This window comes from Aspergillus homomorphus (assembly GCF_003184865.1).
Source record: "Aspergillus homomorphus CBS 101889 unplaced genomic scaffold BO97scaffold_10, whole genome shotgun sequence".
NCBI classification, from domain to species: domain Eukaryota; kingdom Fungi; phylum Ascomycota; class Eurotiomycetes; order Eurotiales; family Aspergillaceae; genus Aspergillus; species Aspergillus homomorphus.
Window position 1 is genome coordinate 499,122 of NW_020291896.1, and position 26,540 is coordinate 525,661.

The window sequence follows — 26,540 nt, forward strand, 5'->3', positions numbered from 1 at the left end:
CGCTCGGAGATAGTACGGAAAGGTGTAGCGAACATAAACACTGCATTGACTATCAAGCAGATATCTACCCCCCAACTATTTACTTACAACAAGAAGAGCCCTGCTCGCTCTCACCTCCTTGACTCTGTCCACCAACATCCCCCCTCCGGCAGAAGCACGACGAAGCAATCGGCACATTCGGCCGCCGCAACGGCGACCTTCAGCTGCTGGGCGATAATACCCGCCTCAGCCTCTCTGCCCATCTTCACCGAACACTCATGATACCCCTGCAGCGCCCACACATTATTCGGATGCTGCTGAGCGCGAGTCAACGAGCCATCAAGCCCCAAATCCTCCGCATACGCGCGCGCCGCGTCCTCAACCCGTCCCTGCTCCAGCGACAAAGCCGCATAGGCATGGCGCGTGGGGACCACCCAGCCCCAGGGCTCAGTATACAGCAGCGCATCATCCGCCTCCACAGCGTTCGCAAGGTGTTTGAACGCGACCTCGAAGTTCCCCTTTGCGATACTCCAGCTCGCCATCCAACATAGCCGTGCGACCTTCAACACGTCGACAATCCTGTTCGGGAAATCCAGCCTCGTCGGCGGCACCTTCTTCGCCGCGGCGGCATACAACTCTCTATACTTCTCCGCGGTGCGCACATCGCCCGTCGCTGCACACGCGATACCTTTCCCGTAATACACCATCGTCGTCGTAGCATGGCCGCGTAGATGAGCGAGTGGTAGTCGTGTAGACGGTAGAAGTTCTAGAAGTTCTCGCCGCCGCGCGTGCGGAAGAAGCTGTCGTCGGCCAGCGTCGCTTGCAGGTTGTTGTATAGTGATCGTCGGTAGTCGCCTACCAGCACGTAGATGTGCGTCGGCATGTGCCAGATGTGCCCTCCGTCTGGCACCAAGCTCTGCAGGTGGTTGGCAGCCTGTAGGGCGGTTTGCGGCCATGCGGACCGCTCCATTAGGTGGATGTACATGTGCAGCGCGCCTGGGTGCTTTGTGCCGCCTGGCTGCGCGAGTGCTGTCTCTAGTACGCGGCGGACTTCGTGCACGGGTGAGCTCTCGTTGAGCAGGCTGCTGTGCGTTACGAAGAGCTGGCGCGGTTTCCAGTTCATGAGCGCGTCGGCGAAGAGGGTGAGCACGTCCAGGTCGGTGGGGAACTGCGTGTAGACTTCGCGCATCGCGTCTGCGTAGGCTTTGTTGGAGGTGTCGAATTCGTAGGGGACGGTGGAGGTCGGGTAGCGGTGTTGCAGGGCGGGGATGAGGGCGCGCTCGATGGGCGTGGCGTTGCAGTCCTGAAGCTTCTGCTCGGCTAGCTTGACGAGACGGTGGCATTTGGGGAAGGAGGTTTTCAGGTCCTTCGGGTCGAAGGCTGCCCAGGTCTTGTTGTGATTGGGCCCCGCCGCGAAGGCCAACCCCCAATATGCCATGGCGCAGCTGGGATCATGCACAGCCGCCTGCTCGAAACAGTGCTCCGCCTCTTCATGGTTGAAGGAGTAGGCCCAGATGAAGCAGCGGTCGAACCAGGTCTGTGCGGCTTCACTCTTGGTAGTGACACGGCGGGTGAAGGTGCCCACGTTGAAATAGTCGAGGGAGGTGTCAATTGGGGATGCTTTGATATACAGGCTCTGTCATGGTCACTGCGGCTGATTGCGGGTGATGCACAGGTGTTCTTGCAGGAAGGTTCTGATGACGAGAGAATTTTCATTGATACTTCTTCAGTGAGAACTCTAGGAAGATACTGGCACTTAGAGATGGTTTGCCAAGCGGTGTGTGGTAGCTGCGGTCGACTTCAATCTGTGATCATCCTCCTGCACTTCTATAGATGCAATTAACAAACGCCGAGCATGCCAAGTCCGGGGAATGCTACTCAAGCTTTTCGGCGATTGATACCCCGCAAATTAAACACCGATCCAGCAATAAGATTAGAATTCTGAATGGTGTGATCTATCCCCAAGGTAATGATGTGACAAGGGGTAGACGCCGAAGTGGAGGTCAGACATCAACAATCCGTCGGCAGACCGACCCGATATCCAATTAGTGAACGCCTTATCCACTGATCTCGGGGAGTGGGGAAACTGAATCAAGCTTTGCCCTGAGACTGGACAGATGACTGCTATTGATAGGGCTTTCTAGAACAGCCCCAATGATGTCATTCTCACCACCTTGCTGCTATTTATTGAGCCCTTTACGACCAACTTTATCACTCATCATCGGCCTTTCCAAGTCTCCATCCGTCTCGTTCCGGGTCTATCCGCCACAACCACATCTTGAATCCCACTCAACACAATGACAGCAAACTACGACGCCGTTGTCGCCGGCGCCGGCCCGGGAGGCTTGGCCAGCGTTGCGGCACTGCTGGACGCGGGAGCCCAGAGGATCCTCTGGGTCGATCCCGAGTGGCGCGGCGGGCGATTGAACGGGATGTACCGCGAGATCTCCTCGTATGCTATCCCTATCTCATCCAGTTGAACTCCATTGAGTCCACCGATCTAACAAACCCAGCAACACTACCGTAGCCATCTACCTGAAAGCCATCTACTCATCGGCCGCCTTCCGGTCGATCATCGACTCGACCCCGGCCCCCCACGCCATCACTCGCCTCGAGGAAATGGACCATAACTCCACCTGCCAGCTCAGCATAGCCGGCGACATGATCTGCATGCTGATAGACGGGCTGCTCGCGCGGCCGGAGGTCGAGAAACTCGTGGGCAAGGTCGAGGAAGCACGTCTCGAGGTAAGCTTCCCCTTGCACCGCCCACCAAGCGAGATCAACCCTTTACCCCCTTCCACAAAGAAATGAAAACTAACTTCCAAAGAACACCACCTGGGCGATCACCACCACCCCAACAATCCCCGACCAACCCATCACAGCCCACCGCCTCATCCTAAGCACAGGCTCGCACCCAAAGCGCCCAAATACCCACGAACACCACAACCCTTCCATGAAAACCCTAGACCTAGACACTTGCATGCAACGCTCGCGCCTCCCCGCCCTCCTGCCCGCAGATACCCCCTTAAAAATCGCCGTAATCGGCAACTCCCATTCCGGCATTCTCGTCGTACGCAACCTCTACGAACTCGCCGAATCGGGCACCCGCACCCTGAAGATCCTGAACTTTTACCACCGGCCCATAAAATACGCTGTCTATACAGACGATGGCATTATATTTGATAACACGGGTCTGAAGGGCGCGACGGCCGAGTGGGCGAAGACGGTACTTGAGAAGGATCCTGACCGTAACATTGTCGAGTCGGTGTGCGTGAGTGAGGATGAGGAGGCGGTGTTGGCGCGCGAGTTGCCCTCGTGTACGCATCTGGTTTATGCGGTGGGGTATGAGAGGGGGCCTTTGCCTCGGGTGGTGGTGGATGGGAAGAGGGTGGAGGGGGTGTTGGAGTTTGATATGCGGTCTTCTGGGTTCAAAGTTCCTGGGAAAGGGGAGGTGAGGGGGTTGTTTGGGGCGGGCATTGCGTTTCCTGAAGAGGTTAAGGATCTGGAGGGGCATGTTGAGGCTGCTGTTGGGATGGCGAAGTTTGTGAGCTTTACGCAGAGGGTTAAGGGGCGTTGGATGGGGTTGGAGGGTTGATGTCTGGTGTATGGGTGGTCAGGGGTGCGGCGCGGGAGATTCTATGCGATCTGGTTTAGAATCTGATCTCGTGGAAGTTTCGGTTCGAAGATAATGGTTTAGAGTTGGGTTGTGTTCATCTGGTGTGGTCGTGGTCAAGAAAAGTGAATGGAAGTGCGCAGGCAATATCTCGCGACGGCACTTTTAGTTGTATCGAATATCCAGCGCATAGACGTCATTTCCATAGAAATATCGAAGTAAACTCGTCTCAGCATCAAATTGATCAATCTATCCTCAGCACATACTCAATGCCAAGACTTCCACGACGGTCGCAGACTATCCGAGACGGCGGAATTGCTCGGTCGGATCTGTAGAGCATGCCTTATATCCCTTGTGTCGTCCGGACATCGCCCTAGAAATCACGCATCATCCCTGACGTATGATAATAAATAGAACAGACTAGATTAGAGCAGCTTCCATGGCTCGTAAATCTACAGCCCTGGGCCGGAAAGAGGCTGTGTCGAGTGATGAGTATTGCAACTTATACTCCGCCGCATCTAGACTGCACTCGCTGTGGTCATTATGCAAAGAATTATCTATATACGCCCCAAGGGCCTAGACCAGGATTCAACATTCACAGAGACACATCGAAATTCACAGTCTGTAACACTCTGTTATCATCTACACTCTGGAATAACTAACAGTTCTCAAAATGAGGTCCCCAGTCTACGCCCTCGCTATACTCCTCCCTCTCACCACGCATATAACAATCGGAAACAGTTCCCTCTGCGCGTCGAAGGTTCTGCTATTTCGAATTTGCTCATTTCTCCTTTACGTTCTTTTGTCGATAACATAAAAGGGGGTTAGTACTTGTGTGTAACTGTAGGAACGGATCTGAATAATTGAATTTTGTTGTATCCCTCAGCTTGGGTCTATTTTACTTGAGTAAACGATTATATTCTCGGCTTGAGCACTGTCTTCATGAATAAGGTATTGTGTGCGTAAGGTGAACTAGATGATGTCGCTTGCACAAACAGTTGTCATAGTGACTTACTGAGTAATAGTGGAAATCTTCCTCGGCAGAATCTGCATGCCACGTTGCCAAAGGATCCCCCATCTGGGTAGGCAACCACAGCAGTTCTTTACCTCGGGGAAATAAGATGCGAACCCTGCTAGTAACGGACCCGACTTTCAAAATAATTCAAGCTTCCCCACAAATCATTATTCAATGCTTGGTCTGTGAGTGGTTCAAATTGCCGATGTGGAGGCAACAGAAGTAGGGCGGAATTATCTGGTCAGCGGGGAAAAGCCGGGGCCCCGCACGAACACTGAAGAACACCCAACACAGCCCCTGGACAATAGCCGGGGGGTGCCCTGTGCTCTAGATTAATTAATACTATCGTCACGTAGTCCCTGACCCAATGCGACCTTTTTTGCCACGGATATGGAAGCCATACCTTACAGACCCAGTGAGAAAACAACAAATGCCAAGTCTCGCAGTCTTACCTCAGAACCGCCAAGCGAAAGTACGCCCAGATCCTGCCGGAGTGAGTACGCGTTCCACTACGCAATGTCAGACTCTAAATTATCCTCGCCTTGACTGCAGCACTCGGTCAAGCTATATCCCGAAACGAGCATGGCGGTCGGGATTTCCGAGCTCGTTCGGGTCACCCCAGACGTACGAAGTATAAAGACAAGGGAATGAAACATTGCTCGAAGCCTCCACAGAGGCGAGGACCAGCCTTACAAGCCCATCATGCGGTCACTACTCCGCCTCCTAGCGACAGCAGCCCTAATACTACCAGGGACTATTTCTCACGGAACCGACGATCAGGTCCTAGCGGATCTCGACTACGGGAGCTTCCAGAACCCATCCAACCAGGTGCGGCCGCGCTTCCGTTACTGGGTGAACGATGCGTCGATCAGTCCGAGCACGGTGGTGCAGGACCTGAAGGATATCGCGGAGTCCGGAGCAGGAGGGTTGGAGTTGTTGGGTTACTATAACTACGGCGATTCGGATAACTTCGGCGGCGGGATGCGGATGCCGCTGCAGTCGGACTGGACGCAGTACGGGTTCGGGAGTCCTGCTTGGAGTGAGTGTCTATCCACCCTCGCTCGATCTGTGTTTCTTTGGGGGATGGTTGGTAACACAGCCCAGAGAATATGTCCCTCACAGTGTTGCGGACGGCCAAAGAGCTCGGGCTCGTGGTCGATTTCGCCGTTGGGCCGAACCAGGGCGCCGGTGTCCCTGCGCCGTACGACGACGAAGGCCTTCTATGGGATCTAGCTGCTCATAATGCTAGCTTTCACAGCACGAAAGGCTACAGTGGTACGCTGCCGGGTTGGGGGACTGGTCGGCTCGTCGCCGCTGTGACGGGGAGGGTCATATCGGACAGCGGTAGCACAAAAGTACTAGCCGAGGATTCCCTCCAGGACGTCACCCGCGCCGTCAGCAGCAGTGGCCATATCTCTATCCGATCTTCGCAATCAACAGCTTCGTCCGAGAGTCATCTCTTCGCGTACTACCTCGTCCAAGCCAACTACCGCGAGGTCCAAAGTCCCGCCGATGTGCCAGTGGCGGTCCCGCAGTCGCCCGTCAGGACATGGGCCCAGAACGGCTCGTGGGTGGTCGATCACTTCTCCGTCGCGGGGGCAAAACTGATCGCTTCATTCTGGCAGCAATCGCTGCTCGATGACGAGATGCGCGGTCTGCTTCGCGAGGTCGGGAACTATCTGTGGGAGGATAGTCAGGAGTACAAGGCCGCCACGTGGTGGACTCCGCGTCTGCCGCGGATATTCCAGGCGAGTCGCGGGTATGCTATCACGAAGTATCTACCTATTCTGGTCGGATCGGGCACGCAATCCTCGAATGTCACTTACGTGACAGATGAAGCAGATGCGGGGAGAAGCCATGTGCAAGATTACGAGCAAACGGTGCGTATCGCCAGCGTAGCAACTGTACAAGGGCTAACGGGCAGCAGTTGACGGAGCTCAACGCGGAGTACCTGGCCGCTCTAACCGAGTGGTCCAACGACCTGGGAGTGCAATGGTCGTCGCAGGTCGTCTACAACATGCCCATGGACATGCTGGCCAACATCCCAGCGGTCAACGGCCCGGAAACCGAGGCACTGGGTTTCAACAACCTGCTCGACGGATACCGGCAATTCGCGGGACCAGCCCATCTCGCAGGCAAGCGAATTATCTCGAGCGAGGCGGGCGCCACAATGGGAGAAGTCTATCAGCAGACCATCGCGGACCTCCTCTGGGCTCTGAAGCGGTCGTTCGCGGGCTCAGTCAACAACTTCATCCTGCACGGATGGCCCATGGGCGGCAACTACGGCAACACCACCTGGCCGGGCTTCACGACCTTCGCTTTCTTGTTCTCCGAGATGCATGGGCCGCGGCAGCCGGCGTTTGACTTCTACTCGGACTGGCTGGGATATGTGTCTCGCAACCAGTGGGTGGCGCAGACTGGGGTACCCAAGGTGGATCTCGCCTTCTGGGCGAAGAATACCACGGGGTACGAGTCGATCACGATGCTCTACGCCGCCAGTGATCTGGAGGAAGCAGGTACGATTGCCTCACATTCTCACTTATCCAAATCCTAACAAACCCAGGCTTCACATACGAATACCTCAGCCCCGACAACTTCGACCTGCCAGAAGCATACGTCGCCAACGGCACATTCGCACCCAACAGACAAGCCTTCAAAGCCCTAATCATCCGGGCAAACGAGACCTTAACGGTGACCGGCGTAGCCAAACTAGTCGAGTACGCACAAGAAGGCCTACCGCTGATCTTCCCCGGCGGCCTCCCCAGCACCTTCAGCGGCCACGACCGCGACGGCCAGGCGCAAGCCCAAGCCCTGCACTCTCTACACAACCTCACCTCCCTATCAAACGTCCACCTCGTCCCCGACACGCACCTCGCACAAACTCTCCAAGCCCTTTCCATCCACCCGCGCACTTCTATCGCAACAAACAGCACAGTGCACACAACCTGGCGCGACGACCCGACCACACAAACGCACTACATCTACATCTTCAACGACGCAGCCACCAAGCCCATCAACGCCAGCACCGCCACCGGCAGCATCACCTTCGCAAGTACCGGAACGCCGTATATCTACGACGCCTGGACCGGCGCCGTGTCCGCAGTGGCAAGCTACAACCAGAGCTCAACCCACACGACCATACCAATCACACTTAAGGGCAACCAGACCCTGATCATCGGGTTCCACTACACTGATGCTCACGCCGGCAGCACGGCAATCCACCTGCTGGAAACAAACCCAAGCATCGGGATGTCCACAACAACCAGGAATAACACGACATTAACGCTACACCGCACCCACGACCCCAACCCGCTCACCATCCCACTGTCCAACAACAAGACCCTAACTCTGGGACCGATGCTCGCTCCGGCGATGGCACTAGACAACTGGACTCTGACTATCGAGTCGTGGATTCCGCCTGCTGAGATCTACGATGTCAGCGCTGGGCCTGTGCGGACGAATACCTCTGCTTATCACCTCGGATCTACCCTCCGCCCCTGGGCTGAGATTGATGGAGCGCTGAGGAATGTTTCTGGGGCTGGGTACTACTCTACTGCCTTTGGGTTGTCGAGGGACTATACGAGGGAAGGGGGCGGTGGTGTGGTTATTGATCTGGGAAGGGTGTCTCATGCTGTGAGGGTGAGGGTGAATGGGTGGGATATTGGTCCCCTCGATTTGACGGACGCGAGGAAGGATATCGGGGAGTGGGTGCGTGAAGGGAAGAATGAGGTGGAGGTTGTCGTGGCGAGTCCGCTGGGGAATGTGCTGAGACAGTATTGGGATGTGATTGAAAGTGGGGGGAAGAAGGCTGCTGTTACGGGCCAGATGCCGGCCGTAGGGAAGTATGGCTTGGTTGGGGAGGTGAGGGTTGTGCCGTATCGGGTTGTTAGGGTTGAGTAGATAGAATTATTCCCATTTTCTTTGGTTTAAATGAGCTATCGGGTCACATCGAATTGCGTTACTTTCAGCGGAATGACCATTGATAGAGCTACGATATAACTGCGGAACGGATGTCGTATGAATAGAGGATATCTTGGATGCTGCGACAAGCCTAGCTAGGATGCTCCAGCCGTCTCGAATACCGACTCGATGACCTTCTCAACCCTGTCCACCAGGATCTCCACCTCCCCACCGGTAATGTTGTACGCAGGGGCAATCAACACGACATCACCCTGAGTGCCATCGACATTCCCGCTGCTGGGCAATAAGGAGATGCCATGCCCGGGCTGCAATCCCGTTATATGGACTGTCTGCGCGATCTGATCACCCACAGGGAAGGGTGCCCTCGTCTCCTTGTCCTTGACGAACTCGATCTACAACTCATTAGCCGACTCATTCCTCTCGCACCAGGATAAGATCGACTCACACCCCAGAACAGTCCTCGACCACGGATATCCCCTACGTTCGGATGGCCCTCGATGCGCTCTTTCAGCAGTCGCCCCAAGTAATCCCCTTGGACCTTGACATTGCTCAGCAAATCCTGCTCCTGAACCAATCTTTGCACGGCATAAGCGGCAGCACATGCCACCGGATGCCCTTGATATGTCTGGCTGTGCACAAACCCGCCGGTGCCCTGGGCCAGCGTGTTGACCACTTTCTTCCCAACCAACAATGCCCCGATAGGCACATATCCAGCTCCCAGACCCTTTGCAACGGTCTGAAGATCAGGCACGACACCCTCCTGCTCCCACGCATGCAGAGTTCCCGAGCGGCCCATGCCTGACATGACCTCGTCCATGATCAAAAGCGCACCGTAGCGGTCGCATACTGCCTTCATAGCTTGAAAGTAGCCCGGCACAGGGGTCGCGCAAGCCAGTGACTGATTGCCCGAATTAGCAGTCATTCTTGATTTCAAAGGGGAACTACAGCTGCACCCACCGCTCCAGCGATCGTCTCCGCGATGAACGCGCAGACTGTATCCGGTCCGACCGCCCGAAATTCGCTGTCGAGCTCATCCGCCAGTCGCTGCACATAGCCCTCGTCACTCTCGCCGGGCTTCTTACCACGGTATGGGTAGCAGGGAGAAACATGCGAGACATTCTTGGCGAGGATATCCTCGTACACCGCTCTCCGGGCCTTGTGATACCCCGTTGCCAGAGCACCCAAGGTGTTCCCGTGGTACGACTGTCTGCGTGCAATGAACCTGTTGCGCTGGGGCTCTCCCCGCTCGACGTGGTACTGTCGGGCTAGTTTGAGCGATGCCTCGATGGCTTCGGTGCCTGCATTGTCTCGATATCTGAGATGGTTCTGTGACAAACATGCAGGTCAACTTACCGGAGCTCACGATGAAGGTCTTCGTCATCTCGTCGTCGGTTGACTCGGTCAGAAGGCGTGCGATGCGCTCTGCAGCGGGCGTGGTGAAGAATGGGGAGTAGCAGTATGCGACTTCGTCCAGTTGCTGCGTGATCGCTTGCTTGATGACGGGGTGGTTATGGCCCAGGGCGGCGACGGCTGCGCCGCCTGTTGCGTCGAAGATCTCCCGGCCATCTTCGGTGAGGAGGTAGTGACCGCGGCTTGAGATAACCTTGAGGGGAGGAGCGTTGATCTTGGTGTAGAGAATGGAGGAGGGCTTCATGGTTGCGCTGGTGGAGAGGGAGGATTGGGAGCGGAGTGAGGTGAAGGGGTGCACGAGCCTAGAGGGGAGGCTTCGAAACTTGACACCCATCATTGTTAGCTGTTTGCAGCCTCGGAAACGACAATTTGGGGTGGTATAGTAGCTTGTTGTCTGGGATGTTTATCCACGAGTGTTGTGTTGCTGAAAGGGCTGGGTTTACCTGTGACTGAGGGTTGTGCCTGATTAAAGTATGAGCTCCAACTAGGAAGGGAATCGGCATGTCGCCGAATGCTCGGTCTCAATAGCAAATGGGAACTCTCCGAGCCGCCGCTGCACGCTGCACATCTAACCCGATAAAAGGAGTGTCGGGGATCATGATTTGATGATTGATGACCGTGGACAGCTGGGCGCATAGTCTAGGGTGGAAGGTGCCTTGTGACACAGCTGATACGTGGCTAACAGGAAGGTACACAGCAGCAGTTGCCGCAGATAGAGCGACAGGCGAGTATTAAATGCTTAGGTATTTGAGTTGAGCTGGTTTTGTAGGGTTACCTACTGGAGAGATGGGCACTTTATTCATCTATTGCTCCCCAATGTTCCATATCATGTGCACATCTCCCTTCCCGAATGTAGATAGCGCCTGCAGAAATGCACCCTACCGTGCCTTATCTTATCACGAGAAACACCGAAGGAATTGGCCGAGGCCCACAATCGGTTACCCCGACCTGTCAATGTCAACACTCAGTCAACTGTGAACACTCTCTGTCTACTCCATAAGCCCTTTTCCTATTCCCCAATTCTCTGGTCTAGGTTCCAGACTGCTATCTCACTGCCAAATAGTCTCAAAGCACGAGAACTGTGGCCTGGTAGCGCAGAGCATATCGAATCGGTCACGTCACGCCAAGAACTCAACCCCGCCATATCGACATTGAAGATTGCGAAACGACAACACGATCAAGCTCATCGCCAGTCAACTAGGGCCAGGCGCAATGTCACAAGAAGAATATTTTGATCTGGGTACATACCACCGTCCAGTCACTACCACCTCCACCACCAGCCAAACATGGTTCAATCGCGGTCTGATTTGGATGTACGCATTCAACCACGAAGAATCCGCCAGGTGCTTCGAACGTGCCATTGAGGCAGACGAGGCCTGTGCCATGGCCTACTGGGGCCTTGCCTACGCCATTGGCGCCAACTACAACAAGCCCTGGAGCTTTTTCGACGATTTGGATCTTGCCACCGTGGTGAAGCGGGGACATGCTGCGGCGAAGAAAGCCGAGTCGTACGCATCGAAAGTGTCGGCGGTGGAAACAGCGCTCATCAAAGCCATTCAGTCGCGATATCCTGAAGAAATACCCACTAAGCCATTCTCCGCATGGAACGAGGACTTTGCACAGGCCATGGAGGCAGTGCACCGGGAATTCCCAGACGATCTGGACGTCATCACGACATACGCGGATGCGCTCATGAACCTCAAACCATGGGACCTCTGGGACCTGAAGACTGGCCAACCCACCGAGGGAGCGCCCACGCTGAAAACCAAGGCGATCATTGACCGCGCACTAATGCTCGATGGCGCTCTGAAGCATCCAGGGCTGTTACACCTGTATATTCACCTGATGGAGATGTCTCCCGAACCCGAAGCCGCACTTCCCATAGCCAATCATCTGCGCGGGCTGGTCCCCGACGGCGGCCACCTCCACCACATGCCCACCCACCTGGACATCATCTGCGGACGATATGATCAAGCCATCACTTGGAACTCGGCCGCGATCGAAGCCGATGAGAAGTACCACCAGCGCGTCGGCCCGCTCAACTTCTACACTCTCTACCGAGCCCACGACTACCACTTCCGCATCTACGCCGCCATGTTCTCCGGCCGCTACCAAGTAGCCATAGACACTGTGCAGCGACTCGAGGCCTCCATCCCAGAGAGTCTGCTTCGAGTCGAATCCCCACCCATGGCCGACTGGCTGGAAGCCTTCCTATCCGTGCGCCTCCACGTGCTTATCCGCTTCGGCCGGTGGGACGAGATCATCCAGCTAGCCCTGCCGAGCGATGAATCCCTCTATTCGATGACCACCGCGATCACACATTACGCCAAGACCGTGGCCTACGCCGCCACCGGCCAGGTCGTAGAAGCCCGCGCGCAACGCCACCACTTCTGTCTCGCCGTCCAACGCGTCCAGCCCTCCCGCACCCTCTTCAACAACCAATGCCTGAAGATCCTCGACATCGCCTTCGCGATGCTGGAAGGCGAGCTTCAGTATCGCGAGGGAGAATTCGATGCCGCTTTCTCCTCTCTCCGGCGCGCAATCGAGCTCGAAGACAACCTGCCCTACGATGAACCGTGGGGGTGGATGCAGCCGACGCGCCACGCGTATGGAGCGCTGCTGATGGAACAGGGCCATGTGCAGCAGGCGCTGGATGTGTATATGGCGGACTTGGGCATGACGGAGGCGCTGCCTCGGGCCCTGCGGCATCCGAACAATGTATGGGCATTGCATGGGGTGCACGAGTGCTTTGTTGCGTTGGGGAAGGTGGAGGAGGCGAAGAAGATTGAAAGTCAGGTGAGGACAGCAGTCGCTGCGGCGGACGTGCCGATCCGGGCGTCATGCTTCTGTCGGCTGGAAGTGTGAGGCGGTTGAGTATTCATGGTAGTTACATTGGTGCTCGCCTTCTGTTGTAATCACAAAGCTTGAATGTCGAGTTGGCCCAAACTTGGCGAGATTGAAGCCTCCAAAATGACCTCAACTCTTGTAGAGCTTCGAGCAGCGTGCCATGATACCTAGTCTCAAATTCGCACGAACACCAAATGGCTTAGTCAGCTAATCCACACTCTATGCACATAATCCCAGAAACCACCCAATCACCCTCCACCATACACCACTTACCAAGCTATCCACTGCACAACCACCACCACCCACAAATCTCCTCATCTTCCCAGCCCACCCGAACAATATCGATATCCCCACAACCTAACAACTTATAAGTTATAACTACCTTATCCCGACCACAACCCCCACAATCACCCACACACCAACCGAAAACCCCAAAATGACACCCCCCTCCCCCACCCGCACCGCAAGCATAATGCTCTCCTGGCACTCCCTAGAGCTCGTCTCGTGCACGCCCCTCCAAACCCTGTGGGCAGGCTACGGCCAAATCTGCGCCGTGACAGCGCGCGCCAGGACACCCGAAGCAGCTGCCCACCTCGCGCAGCTCTGCGGTGTTGCTCCATCCCCAGCAACAGAAGGGGCTACCTACCCCCTAATCCTCAAGCTCATCTCCCCGCCGCCCGGCTCCTCCTCCGACGAGGGCCATCTCCGGAAGATGCTAAGCTACGAGGTCGAGCAGCGGTTCTACGCGACTGTAGCGCCTGCACTGGGGACGGGGGTTGCGGTGGCGGGGTGCGTGGCTTCCACCTACGAGAGGGATGTGCCGGAGCTGCGCGGGCTCATCGCTACTCTGCTCGTTGATTTGCGAGGTCGGTATCCCGTTGCTGGTGGGAAGCGGAGCGCGCTTAGTGGTGTGCAGGTTTCTGCTGCTGTGCGCTGGCTCGCGGGGATGCATGCGCGGTCGTGGGGGCTGGTTCCTGTTGGGGCGGGGAGGGAGGAGCTGGTGCGTCCGCCGCTTGAGGAGGTGCGGCGGGTGACTCCGGGGACTGGGGTGTGGTTGAACGGCGGGTATACGTATCTTGCGACGCGGCGGAGGGAGTATGCTGCTCTTGCTGCGGAGACGGGGTCGGAGTGGTCTTGTGCGCTGTGTGGCGTTGTGGAGGGGTTTGGGATGTCGGTTGCGGAGATGGTTGCGGTTGTGCTTGCGCCTTGTGGAAGGGCTGTGGAGTCGTATATCCATGGGGATGTTAAGTCGGAGAATCTGTTTACCAATGAGACTGGGGATCAGGTTGCGTTCTTTGATTTCCAGTATGTCGGGCTTGGGCTTGGGGTTTGTGATCTTGCGAAGCTGTTTACGTGCTCTGTGCCGCTGCGGATGCTGGTTGGTGAGGAGGATGTGGAGGAGGTGCTGGGGATGGGTGATGGGGAGAGGGCTTTGTTGGAGGAGTATCGCGCGCGGCTGCTTGAGGGGAAGGGGTCGGAGATGTATGACTGGGATACGTTCAAGAGGCATTGGGAGACGGCGTTGGTCGACTGGTGTCGGTTTCAGGCTTCTTGGGGTTTTTGGGGGAATACTGAGTGGTTGGAGGCCCGCGTGAGATCGATCCTGCGTGATCAGGGCTGGAGGGACTGGCTGTATCGGGAGGTTGGCTCGCGGAACGGTGCTTTCTGTGCTCAATGACATGCTTATGTACTGGGAAGCTGAAAGAAAGGGGGGTCCGGAGGTTCTCCCCCGGAAACGCTTTGTAGAGCCAGAGATCATAGATGAGTCTGTACGCCGATCGATCAGTTTCTGTATCTAGGTAACAGTTGTTGCGAGGCAGGAAGGAGACCTGCTGGACAATATTAATTGCGGCCGTCAAGTCTGCGGGTGAGGTGCTACAAGGCCATGTGATGATGTTGCACGGGCAACCGAGATAGACAAGTGAACTGTGATACCCTGACTAGATGGATTTGTTTCCCTGGTGATTACGCATATGAATGAATTATCCCGTTGGATTCTCTTTTCTTAACCATGATTGTGCTTGGGACTGAGACATCAGGGGAGGTCTATCAGCTGGTCCATTGTAGGGCTGGTGAACTTCATCCAGCGAATGCCCTAACCACTTTCTGGTGAGACAATTGAAAAGTTGGCTTCGGCGAGCCGGACCGGATCTGGAGCTAATGTCGTGTCTACCAGGGCCCCGGGGTGTTGGGTCTCAGCTATTTTCCGACCTGTTCGTGGCGGTGCTAGATGTCCTTGTCCAGGAAAAGGTCAAGGGGAGAAGACAGCAAACAAAACTGAATGTCGCGTTTGTCGCTCGTTTTGATGTGCATTTCGCATGCGAGCGTGGCAGAACATGGTTCCCTAATGCATTCATACCTTTGCAGCCCTTGCCTTCATTGTGTGCTCCCCCCAGCATTTGCACGCGTGCGTATCCAGATCCAGGTCTGAGTCGTGTTCTCGAGCCAGCCATAGAAACAAGCATCTACACTCTTCTTCTTCACAAAGCATTTGAGCGTACGAGGGTGGACGATTACCCCAAAAGCTTGTCACCGAATCCGGTGATGCCCGGTCCAGCCCATCTCTATCACATGGAGGGGCAAACATGCGTCGCTTAAATTCCGTCTCAGTTTGTACTGAAATTTGTCAACATCGTACATAACTACTGCTGATGATAAGAAGCAATGCTGTCTCATGAAAAGCATTATGGTGACAAACAAACTTGTGAGGAGCTGTGCGGATTGGTGATGCTAAAACACCGTTGTCTGGGGCCTGCGAGGGCATAGGTTCCACTTGTCGAGAGTGATCATGATACATAATCTCCTTCGCGGGCATTGATACTTCCCAGATGATCTCTGACATGCATTTTCTCGCACAGCGTCACTCAATCTGGCTTTATGGGACCATATTTTGTGTGACTTACCATGGTGAATTGGTTACCCTTTTTCCTTCGCGGTGCAGCAGTCATCAGTGCTGCTTGTAATAGCAGTGATGAGAACAGTACGCCTTCCACCGTGCCTCTTCTTGTCTGAAGAATACTACTTCAATCCATTGAGTCCTAATCCTGACTGCTATCTCCCTCTAGGCCTGTATCCATATGGAACCCTACCCGCCAACTATCTTCCCCCGTTCATCAAGGATGAGGTATGAATGACCTCTGCTATTGCCTCCTAGCACCGGGCTACCTACTGATTCAACTCAGGGGGTGACTCAAAACCCACCATGGCGCGGTGTCCAGCCCTCGGGGCCTCCTTCATCAACCGGAGTGACTCGCCATTATAACTTCACTGTCTCGCGAGACGTGACTGCGCCGGATGGTTACAAGAAGAGTGCCATGCTAATTAACGGGCAATTCCCCGGACCCATGATCGAAGCTAACTGGGGCGATATAATCTCGGTAACAGTGAACAACATGATTACCACCGGAACTGAGGAAGGGCTGGCGGTGCACTGGCATGGGCTGACCCAGAAAGGCATTCCGTGGGAGGACGGTGTCCCTGGGGTTACGCAGTGTCCCATCGTGCCCCGGTCCAGTTTTACCTACACCTTCCAAGCCGATCAGTATGGCACCGGATGGTACCATTCCCACTACAGTGCGCAGCTCACTGACGGTGTGTATGGCCCTGTCATAATCCATGGGCCCAACCATGTTGCCTACGACCACGACCTCGGGCCCATCATGATCTCTGAATATCATCACCTCGATTACTGGTCCATCCTGGAAGATATCTTCTTAAGACCACCGGTCATCCCGAACGTGGATAACAACCTAATCAACGGCCGCGGCATCTACAACTGCAGCGGAGTCGATTGTAGCGCCGGTGCCAGTCTCTCGCGGTTCAGCTTCCAGAGCGGAAAGGTGCATCGTCTGAGGCTGCTGAACACCGGCGCTAACGCAAACCAGAAGATCAGTATTGACGGCCACACAATGACCGTGATCGCGAACGACTTCGTGCCGATCAAGCCTTACAATGCGGAAGTGGTCACCTTGGGCGCCGGGCAACGCACGGACGTACTGGTCAAGGCGAATGGTAAGCCTCGCGATGCATACTGGATGCGCGCATCGATCGACATGGACTGCCTAAACTCCACCGCTACATACCCAACAGTGACAGCGGCGATTTACTACGAAGACGCAGTGACATCCCAATGGCCGAACACCACCAGCACCGCCACCTGGGAGAGTGACAACTGCGCCGGCGACCCGCTTCATCTCACCGTCCCATATTATCCCCTTACCCCCCCAAGTAATCCGACCACCACCGAGACGATCGAGATCAACCTCGGCCAGAACGCAACAGGGCACTATCTCTTCTACCTCAACAATGCGACCTTCCGCGCCAATTACAACGCGCCGCTCCTCCTCCTAGGCCGGGCCGGCAACTTCTCGTACCCGGGATATACCAATGCCAATACCTACAACTACGGTTCCAACTCCAGCGTGCGCCTGATCTTCAACAACATCTACCCAATGCACCACCCACTGCATCTACACGGCCATAACTTCTGGGTCCTCGCCGAGGGCCGAGGAACGTGGGACGGCACGATCACGAACCCCGCCAATCCGCAGCGTCGAGACACGCAGATCGTGCAGGCCGGCATCCCCGAGAACCCGGCGTACGTGGTGCTAGAATGGGAGCTGGATAACCCGGGCGTTTGGCCGCTGCACTGTCATATGTCGTTACATGTGAGCATGGGCTTGTCGCTGAATATCATCGTATGTGTTTTCTTCTTCCTCTCCACTGGCGCGTGGCTGATGATTGTCAACAGGAACAACCGTCCAAGATCCCGCAGCTTGGGATTCCACCCGCGATGGCAAAGACGTGCCACGAGTGGGCCGTTTTCAGTGGTCAGGAGTTTGTCAATGAAATTGATTCAGGGGTTTGAGGGTGATTTGCTGATTTGCGTGTATGTATCGAGAAGAATTTGGGGCAGGGTGTTTTCTTTCCTCCTTTGTTTTCTTTCTATTTCTTTCCTTTGGGAACCGATCGAGACAGAGTACTTTGTATGGATTTCGCACAGCATAGCCTCTGGATCAAAGCTATCAGGTCTTTACTTCCCTGTCAGTAACCCATCGATTCGAAGTGTGGAGCTGCTGCTGTGCTCTCCTTGTCATGAAAATATCGCCGGAGCAATAGTGGCGAGTTCAAAAGGTGCCAGGTCCCCGAGAAGCAATCGACATTCTCCGCACGGCCGTGCGATTGGAAACGAGCTGGCATCGGGCATATCATTGCTAATTAGCTTCAAGGTTGGGCATTGCTTTTGTCGGATCCGGTCTTCCACCAATCCAGGGCTTGCTTGGATTTGTCTTTTGTCACCATCGGGAGATTGATCATACCCCTGAACGCAGTCATTGTCACTGTCTACAGCATTTGGCCTCGTAAGCCTTTTTCTTTCGTCTTGTCCAACATACACAGTCTAAACAGTCATTAAGACTGATACAAGCGGTAGACGCGTAGCCGCGCGGGAGTGGCGGATCAACGACACGGTAGTCTCGTTGGAATGCTCAGCTCGCCGGGAATGGAGATTGTGTGGGGAGTGAGATAGAAGATATCGGTCTAGAACTCACAATACACTGAAGGGGTTCGGGAAAGGGTGGGGCAGCTGGTGACAGTTAATCAATATGGTGAAAATTTGAGTAACTTGTCAGCAGTGCACTGCTTATCGCACTGTGCACTGAATATGTCCCTCCAAAACAACTGTCTGACTACGTGTTCCGGCCAACAGACTGACTGACTGATTCTTTGTTTACCTGTCAGGATTATTACTATACCTACAGCGGGCCGAACAGTGCCGGCAGAAAACAAACACACAAGCAGTGCAGTGTGCGATCAATATTGGTCAATATTGATAAATATCCGAACCTCTGGCCTGACCGCGATAAGAGATCATCTCCTGATCAGCACTAGTGGCAGTTCAGTCTGACCGCTCAACATTCACTCAACTCAACCTCTTTCTTCCTTCTCCTCATTTTCTCTCTTCCTCCGGATTTCCGTCTCTCTCCACCTCCTTTCCACCTTCCCCCAAAACACCCCCCGATTCCATCCCCAAGTCCACCATGCGTGAGATCGTGAGTTCTGCTATTACCCAACTATCCCTCTGGAATTATTAGTTCGTCTAACTAATTTGTTTTCCCCACTATTAGGTTCACCTTCAAACCGGCCAGTGTGTACGTTTTACCCATCCAGGAACCTCAAAACATCTGCTCACAATCTCTTGCTCCCCAACAGGGTAACCAGATCGGTTCTGCCTTCTGGTAAGTTACCACCGTTCTATTATCCCTCATCTGCTTCGAGTTCTCTTCTTTCTAACACATCAACAGGCAGACCATCTCCGCTGAACATGGCCTCGACGGCTCCGGCGTGTCAGTGATCCAGCTGGCCTTCGATCGCTCTCCTTCCTCCTTCTAACAACCAGAATAGATACAACGGTAGCTCCGACTTGCAGCTGGAACGCATGAATGTCTACTTCAACGAGGCCGGCGGCAACAAGTACGTGCCCCGTGCCGTGCTGGTCGACCTCGAACCCGGCACGATGGACGCCCTCCGCTCCGGCCCCAACGGCGGTCTGTTCCGCCCGGATAACTACGTGTTCGGACAATCTGGTGCCGGTAACAACTGGGCCAAGGGTCATTACACTGAGGGTGCCGAGCTGGTTGACCAGGTGGTGGACGTCGTGCGCCGGGAGGCTGAGAACTGTGACTGTCTGCAAGGTTTCCAGATCACGCACTCCCTGGGTGGTGGTACCGGTTCCGGTATGGGTACGCTCCTGATCTCCAAGATCCGCGAGGAGTTCCCCGACCGCATGATGGCCACCTTCTCCGTGATGCCGTCGCCCAAGGTGTCCGACACTGTGGTCGAGCCCTACAACGCCACCCTGTCGGTGCACCAGCTGGTCGAGCACGCCGACGAGACCTTCTGTCTGGACAACGACGCCCTCTACGACATCTGCCAGCGCACCCTGAAGCTGTCCTCCCCTTCGTACGGTGACCTCAACCACCTCGTGTCCGCCGTCATGTCCGGTATCACCGTCAGCCTGCGCTTCCCCGGCCAGCTGAACTCCGATCTCCGCAAGTTGGCCGTCAACATGATTCCGTTCCCCCGTCTGCACTTCTTCATGGTCGGATTCGCCCCGTTGACCAGCCGCGGTGCCCACTCGTTCCGTGCGGTGACAGTCCCCGAGCTCACCCAGCAGATGTTCGACCCTAAGAACATGATGACCGCCGCCAACTTCCAGAACGGTCGCTTCCTGACTTGTTCGACCTTGTTGTACGTGTTGAGCCCAAGCCACAGTTCTCCATCCCTTTGCCTCTACTTTCTATCACCCCCTGCCCCTCAACCTACCAATACTAACAGCCCAACAGCCGTGGAAAGGTCTCCATGAAGGAAGTCGAAGACCAGGTCCGCAACGTGCAGAACAAGAACTCCGCGTACTTCGTGGAGTGGATCCCCAACAACGTGCAAACCGCCCTCTGCTCTGTGCCGCCCAAGAACCTGAAGATGGCCGCTACCTTCGTGGGTAACTCGACCTCGGTGCAGGAGCTGTTCCACCGTGTGGCCACCCAGTTCACCGCCATGTTCCGCCGCAAGGCCTTCTTGCACTGGTACACCGGCGAGGGTATGGATGAGATGGAGTTCACCGAGGCCGAGAGCAACATGAACGACTTGATGTCCGAGTACCAGCAGTACCAGGAGGCGTCGATCTCCGATGGTGAGGGCGTTGAGGAGTATGGTCACGAGGATGAGGTGGTTTATCCCGAGGAGGAGTTGTAAGGTGCTGAGCTTTAGCGCTTGATTGGACGGTAATTCAAAATCTCTATGCTTCTTGTATTGTGGTTGGAATTTACACATTCGTTGTTGTCTCTGAGAGGCAGTTGGTATAAACAATCATATAATTGAATCATTGGGCACGCCCACATCTTGTCATCTGCTTAGTAGTCTAGATTGGTGTTCCCTACACCGTACCACTTGGAATTCTTCCCAGCTAATACGCGCGTACCAGGTAACAAGGAACCGCTTTTGTCGGTGTGGCTGAACCCCAGCACGCAAAAGCCTTTACTGCTGTTGTGGCTGATCTGGTACGGTACGAGGAGGCGCGGATGTCTTGGAAACGGAATCACCTCTCTGGTCATAGGAAGGGGGGCACCCATTCGAACAATGTCTTACCTCTACTGACCAGCTAATACCTTGGCTTCTTCTGAGCAGCAGTAGTCTCGGACCCGACGTCGTCGGTCGTGAGTTTTGGCTGGATCAATGACTGTAGTTGGAAAGCTTAACCGAGAACGCGCTGTCTGGGCGACCCTCACTGCTTACTTCTGGAGAGACTTTCGCTTTACATCCGATCAGCATTATCTGTCGTGTTGACAGGGTATGCTCCACGGTAAGCAGTGGGGCCATCCCCGTATACAAAACCATGTCAGTTGCCTCGCTCACAGTCGTTTAGTCATGGGTTCCCGAGGAGGTCAACCGTGCACGCTGAACTGCGGTGCATCCGTGGATAGCTCCATGAACTCTTTTTTCCAGAATCACTGCTCCCTCCAGAGCATTGGAGCTCGGTCTGCTCGAGGCTGCTGTAATTCCACGATCAACGTCACAGCTCCCTCGACAAAGACGGCACGTGCTGGAGCTATACGAACTACACTGACGATGCGCGAGCTACCATGAGGGAGCGCACCAGGGCGCAGTGGGAGGAGTTGTTGGGGAGTGTTCAGGTTGGCATTCGGAATGTTTATACTTATACGACTAGTCTGGGGGAGAGGATTATTGAGCTGGTTAGGTGCTGAGGGCAGGTTCGGGGGTAGTATACTAATTGTTTGTTGTGAGATATGGGAGGTGTTGTCGATGGGTGGGTATAGGAAATGCCTTATGATAAGTTTCAGTCATCTGCACTTAGCTTGTCACAATGAACCTGCCTGCAAGTGGTGCTTGATAAAGTTTGATTCGTCACATTGATTCCTTCCTGTGAAAGCCTGCGATCTGAAATGACCTGAAAAAACATTGGCTTAACAATCTAGTACTCTCGCTGCAAGTACCACGTGAAGTATTAACTCCAATGATTACCATGATGCTTGCCTGCTGATGCAAGTATATTCTCCACATTACAGATATAATATATCTCGAATATATAACAAACAGACCTCTTGAGATACTCCATAGTATTCTACTGAGCCTCGAAGAAATAACCCGTCTTTGACTATAATATTACTCCAGGACTATCGCGGCAAGAGTCAGTCCAACCCCCGTCGACGGAATCATGAATCAAGCACCGACCTCCGACACACGGGCTGGACGAGTCGCATATCCGAGATGAAAGTGTCGCCCCCCACTTAGTCCCAACACAGCCACACAGCAGCTATGCTTGATCTCCTCGGAGATACCAAGGGTTCACGACTAATGGGACACAACGGCCGAAGACCTGCACGTCGAAATGAATCCGGGGGGAGATGGGATGATGTGCATGCACCGTTAGCGAATGGCGAGTTGCGGCCGTATTATGGTGTCGAATAGATTGAGATGTGATTACATCTGCAGACTACCCAACTGTGTGTGATGCAGTTGCGATATTGTATCTTCTTGGAGGGTATTATTTATTCTCAAGGGGAGGTCTGGTTGCGTTCTCGGCTAATAATCAAGACCACAAAGTCTCTGGTAAAGCCGAGGGAGTGCTAAACTCCGAGGAAAATGCTGATGGATTTGCAGAGAAGAGCTTGACGCAGTGGGTCCGGGGTGATTCGAGCTTGTAAGTCTGGTTCCTGAGGGTGAGTTTGCGATGATTGATAATCTATCAATTTTTGACTACGGCTGACTCGGTGGCTGCACGTTCCTGATTGATGACGCGGCGGAATCTTGGCTTCATCGGGCAAGCCCACGTCGCCTGCAGAAGGGTTAATCTAATAAACCCCAAGCGAACCTCAACATGAAACCGACCCAGGGGCATCGCAGCGAGGATGACTTCGTCTCGAGCTCGGCTAATGCCGACCGTACCAATAAACGCTGCGCCCTGACTGAAGAATCCCCATCAGTGCCCGTGCACACTGTTATGGTCTACCCTCGGAGACGAATGCCCTCATGAATCCTCAGACTGCATGCCAAGTGCCAACCACAGCTTCAACAACTTGGCTAACGCTTGTGTCGAGTTCCTCCATCTCACTGCTTGGCACGGAGAATCCTGAAACCACCAGTCCGGACCTCCTTCACCTGCAGCGCTGCGCTATCCGCATTTTCCGGCTGTCATGCAGGGCACGATGGTACTTAAGCTGCGCGACGGACGACTGTTTGCCTGCTGTCATCACCAACTCAGTCCTTCTTTTCTTTTCTTCCGTTAATCTTTCACTCTTTAGTCGTTCATTCATTTCCACTATGCAGCGCAGTGCGCTTCTTCTGGCCTTGGCGCCTCTTGCTCTGGGCTGTGTCAGCCCCGAGAGCCATGCCTGTGCCTCCGTCTACTCTGTCTCTTCGGTGGCTGCAGCCAGCTTCTGTGCCACTTTCACGGCCAGTGCCGTGACCGAGACCACGGGCGTGCCTGACGTCTTCCTGTCCAACTGCGACTACAAGACCAAGCACCTGTCCAGCGCTTGCAGCTGCCTGGGCACCGCCACCGGTGCAGCTGCGGTCACCACCTCGACCGCTGCTCCTGTCGCTGCCACCTCCACCGTGGCTCCCACGACCTTCCAGACCTCCTCCAAGGTCGCCTCGACCAGCCAGGCGGCGTCCACCACCCTGGCTCCAGTCACCACCAAGGTCGCCGTCGCCACCTCCGCCGTCGGCAACGGCGGCACGACCTGCACGGTGACCGAATATGCCTCGATCTCGTCCGCCGTGTCCTCGTGCTCCAACATTCTACTGTCTGGCATCAGCGCCCCGGCCTCCAGCACGATCGATCTCTCCGGTCTGCAGACGGGCGCAGCCGTGATCTTCGCGGGCGAAACTGTCAGCACGCCACCTACCACCCCATCCCATCACTCATTCCAAACTAACGCTGGTCACAGACCTTCGGAGACACGTACGACGACGACTTCGACCCGATCGTGATCTCGGGAACTGACGTGACGATCACGGGCGTGGATGGTCACGTTATCGATGGCAACGGACAAGCATACTGGGACGGCGAGGGCTCGAACGGAGGCCAAGAGAAGTAAGCCAGTTTACTCGCTCCCACCAACAAATCCTTAACTAATCAAACCCACAGACCGGATCACTTCATCGTTGTGAAGAAAATCTATAACAGCACGATCAGCAACCTGAACATCCAAAACTGGCCGGTACACTGCTTCGACATCGAATCCAGCAGCGGACTGACCATCACCGGAATAACCCTCAACAACTCCGCCGGCGACGCCGCCAACAGCCTCAGCTCCGGCGACCCGGCCGCACACAACAGCGACGGCTTCGACATCAAGAGCAGCACGGACCTAACGCTCACCAACTCGTGGGTGCACAACCAAGACGACTGCGTAGCCGTCACCTCGGGCAGCAACATCCTGGTCGACAACCTGTACTGCTACGGCGGACACGGGCTGAGCATCGGGTCGATCGGCGGCAAGAGCGACAACACGGTCGACGGCGTGACTTTCTCCAACTCGCAGGTCGTCAACTCCGAGAACGGCTGCCGCATCAAGACTAACTCCGGCGAGACCGGCGAGGTCTACAATATCCGGTATGAAAATATCACGCTCTCCGGCATCACGGACTACGGTATCGATGTCCAGCAGGATTATTTGAATGGTGGGCCTACTGGTGAGCCCACCAATGGGGTGCAGATCACGAATGTTACCTTTGTTGATGTCACGGGTACTATGAGCGATGGCAAGGATTATTATATCCTCTGTGGAGACGGCAGCTGTGAGAATTTTGTGTTCGAGGGCGTGAGCATTACCGGCGGTAGTGGCGATAGCTGCAATTATCCGGATTCCGGGTGTCCCTGAAGGTGCCAGTGGTATTTGAGGTTGAGAGGAGGGTAGGAACGAGGTACAGGGATCGATGGGGTTAGGTTTGATAGCTTACTATAAAACGTCAATGAATGCTGTGGATCAGCCATGCACGTGTACTGAATGTCTCATTTTAACTTTGTTCGACAAACCAAGGCAAGCGATGTCGGAGACGGAGTTGAATTGTCTCAGCTAGTCTCTATACCCAATAATCCCTTGGTGGTTGAAATTCTGTCATGTGATGTTGGGTGGCTGTCAGTTCCCAGTGAATATCTTCCAATTCTCTCGATCCTCAAGTGGCTGGCTGCCCATAAAAAGGCCTCCTTCCTCCAACCTCGTTCACACCTTCCTCACCTCTTCTTCTCTCTTCCCAGCTAGTAAGCAGCATTCGCAAGCATGGATCTTCCAGCTGAAATCAACATCATGGTGAGAGTCTACAGACATGTCGAACCCCTTCTCGGAGCTAAGGCTTTACAGATCATCCGCCATCTTATAAGCTATGATGAATTCCCCTATCATAACACTGGCAATCAACTCACTCGGTCCGCCTACTCTTATCTCGCCAGGCTGCGGCTTGTCAATAAAGCCTTTTCCTTGCTTGTTTCACCGTTTCTTTTTCGTACGTTCGTCGTTTGCCTTACCTCGAAGCTGGACGATCTACGCAAGTTTCAGGGTTTCTTTAAGACCGCCTGTGCGCGCTATATCCGACACCTGATTTTTCAGATCTCTGGGACGTTTCAGTGGGACATATTGAATGATGGGACAAAGCTCGGCAAGATCATATCGTCAGCAATGACCCCCCTACAAGATATCAAATCTATGGATTGGGCTCTTCCGTATCATTATCTCGACGATCAAAGTAGCCCCAGCGAGCTGAATCACGTTATTTATGGGGTCCTGAATGCTGCACCACTGCGCAAACTCGGGAGCTTAAGAGTCGATTTTCCTGAATACTGGGAGTTTGATGGTCATGTTCCTCGAGCGGGCGTGGAGACGGATCAAGTCATCCAGGTTCTCCATCGCATTCGCTATCTCGAACTTCGTCAGATGAGGGCTGAGATAGATCTTCCACCGCTCTGGTCACCAGCTGCTGATTCTGCAGCCTGGATCTTCGGCTGTCTGAGAGATTCGCTCTACTCTTCCACTCTCACCGCGGCAAAAGATGAAGTCGTTCTGGGCCGCAACACAAACGCTCCTACATCTCACTTGGAAACACTCATTCTGGTTGCCTTAGCGATTCCCTCATCTACCCTGGTCTCGCTCCCGGCACCAGCCTTACAGTCACTCAAAAGGTTCGAGATTTGCCACGTCCACCTGACTTCCGGCTGCTGGGAAGATATTTTGCAGTGGCTAAGTTGCCTACCCAATTTGATCTTCTTCCGACTCGTTCGATGTGTATACCTAGGAGCAGATCTTGACATTGAACACGACTATTTCACTCTTCCACCTGAACGTGTCCCATGGCAGAAGTTCCATGAAGGTGAATGGGAGCAGCGAGACAGAACGCGGGGTGTTCCAATGGAGATCGTTCCGCCCTATCTTGTCTTGTTGGACCGAGTGGACGCTAATAGAACTGCTGCCGGCATGGGTCCGCTTTTGAAGGAGGAGATATATGAGTCACAGAAGAAGACTTGGAAAATGTAGTACTTTACACGCTGTCGCGATTCGGAAACTTGCAGCAACTGGTCGAGACGGTGACTTGAGGGTCTTTGGAACTGGTGGCTGCATACTTAGAGGCTGAATCTTTCAGAGCATGCGAGCACTCTGATTAAATGGATAATATTCTGGCCTGTCGTCGCTAGGCTCTGGTTTAACAGTTGCACATGTATTTCCAAGTTTATCAAAGAGT

At 54.6% G+C, this 26,540-nt stretch overlaps 11 protein-coding genes across 11 annotated transcripts; 8 read left to right on the plus strand and 3 right to left on the minus strand.

The window, feature by feature from the left end:
* Positions 1-110: 110 nt before the first annotated feature.
* On the minus strand, positions 111-686 carry BO97DRAFT_423031 (uncharacterized protein; the record flags this gene model as incomplete). Its single annotated transcript, XM_025696845.1, has 1 exon — positions 111-686. The coding sequence occupies one exon, from the start codon at positions 684-686 to the stop codon at positions 111-113; it is 576 nt and encodes a 191-aa protein (XP_025553268.1).
* Positions 687-745: 59 nt separating this feature from the next.
* BO97DRAFT_423032 (uncharacterized protein) lies at positions 746-1,836 on the minus strand (the record flags this gene model as incomplete). Its single annotated transcript, XM_025696846.1, has 2 exons — positions 746-1,615; positions 1,828-1,836. The coding sequence occupies 2 exons, from the start codon at positions 1,834-1,836 to the stop codon at positions 746-748; spliced, it is 879 nt and encodes a 292-aa protein (XP_025553269.1).
* Positions 1,837-2,209: 373 nt separating this feature from the next.
* BO97DRAFT_365897 (uncharacterized protein) lies at positions 2,210-3,811 on the plus strand. The gene is made up of 3 exons (XM_025692597.1): positions 2,210-2,431; positions 2,493-2,724; positions 2,807-3,811. The coding sequence occupies exons 1-3, from the start codon at positions 2,277-2,279 to the stop codon at positions 3,572-3,574; spliced, it is 1,155 nt and encodes a 384-aa protein (XP_025553270.1). The 5' UTR covers positions 2,210-2,276; the 3' UTR covers positions 3,575-3,811.
* Positions 3,812-5,206: 1,395 nt separating this feature from the next.
* BO97DRAFT_448686 (uncharacterized protein) lies at positions 5,207-8,507 on the plus strand (the record flags this gene model as incomplete). Its single annotated transcript, XM_025698835.1, has 4 exons — positions 5,207-5,646; positions 5,712-6,487; positions 6,535-7,123; positions 7,171-8,507. Exons 1-4 carry the CDS (start codon positions 5,310-5,312, stop codon positions 8,505-8,507), a joined length of 3,039 nt encoding a protein of 1,012 aa, XP_025553271.1. The 5' UTR covers positions 5,207-5,309.
* A 155-nt stretch (positions 8,508-8,662) lies between these two features.
* Positions 8,663-10,182, minus strand: BO97DRAFT_423035 (PLP-dependent transferase; the record flags this gene model as incomplete). The annotated part of the gene is made up of 4 exons (XM_025696847.1): positions 8,663-8,920; positions 8,974-9,426; positions 9,486-9,826; positions 9,882-10,182. 4 exons carry the CDS (start codon positions 10,180-10,182, stop codon positions 8,663-8,665), a joined length of 1,353 nt encoding a protein of 450 aa, XP_025553272.1.
* A 701-nt stretch (positions 10,183-10,883) lies between these two features.
* BO97DRAFT_404505 (tetratricopeptide repeat protein) lies at positions 10,884-12,882 on the plus strand. The gene has a single exon (XM_025694974.1). The coding sequence runs from the start codon at positions 11,151-11,153 to the stop codon at positions 12,801-12,803; it is 1,653 nt and encodes a 550-aa protein (XP_025553273.1). The 5' UTR covers positions 10,884-11,150; the 3' UTR covers positions 12,804-12,882.
* Positions 12,883-13,102: 220 nt separating this feature from the next.
* Positions 13,103-14,500, plus strand: BO97DRAFT_365907 (phosphotransferase enzyme family protein). The gene has a single exon (XM_025692598.1). The coding sequence runs from the start codon at positions 13,222-13,224 to the stop codon at positions 14,461-14,463; it is 1,242 nt and encodes a 413-aa protein (XP_025553274.1). The 5' UTR covers positions 13,103-13,221; the 3' UTR covers positions 14,464-14,500.
* A 1,256-nt stretch (positions 14,501-15,756) lies between these two features.
* On the plus strand, positions 15,757-17,652 carry BO97DRAFT_448692 (uncharacterized protein; the record flags this gene model as incomplete). The annotated part of the gene is made up of 3 exons (XM_025698836.1): positions 15,757-15,909; positions 16,004-17,482; positions 17,536-17,652. 3 exons carry the CDS (start codon positions 15,757-15,759, stop codon positions 17,650-17,652), a joined length of 1,749 nt encoding a protein of 582 aa, XP_025553275.1.
* Positions 17,653-18,749: 1,097 nt separating this feature from the next.
* On the plus strand, positions 18,750-20,678 carry BO97DRAFT_442016 (tubulin beta chain). Its single transcript, XM_025698221.1, has 6 exons — positions 18,750-18,835; positions 18,911-18,934; positions 18,996-19,021; positions 19,088-19,129; positions 19,188-20,033; positions 20,129-20,678. Exons 1-6 carry the CDS (start codon positions 18,824-18,826, stop codon positions 20,535-20,537), a joined length of 1,359 nt encoding a protein of 452 aa, XP_025553276.1. The 5' UTR covers positions 18,750-18,823; the 3' UTR covers positions 20,538-20,678.
* A 1,953-nt stretch (positions 20,679-22,631) lies between these two features.
* On the plus strand, positions 22,632-24,774 carry BO97DRAFT_404508 (glycoside hydrolase family 28 protein). The gene is made up of 3 exons (XM_025694975.1): positions 22,632-23,693; positions 23,753-23,898; positions 23,953-24,774. Exons 1-3 carry the CDS (start codon positions 23,124-23,126, stop codon positions 24,686-24,688), a joined length of 1,452 nt encoding a protein of 483 aa, XP_025553277.1. The 5' UTR covers positions 22,632-23,123; the 3' UTR covers positions 24,689-24,774.
* A 313-nt stretch (positions 24,775-25,087) lies between these two features.
* Positions 25,088-26,335, plus strand: BO97DRAFT_423041 (uncharacterized protein; the record flags this gene model as incomplete). Its single annotated transcript, XM_025696848.1, has 1 exon — positions 25,088-26,335. One exon carries the CDS (start codon positions 25,088-25,090, stop codon positions 26,333-26,335), a length of 1,248 nt encoding a protein of 415 aa, XP_025553278.1.
* Between the last annotated feature and the right edge of the window lie 205 nt (positions 26,336-26,540).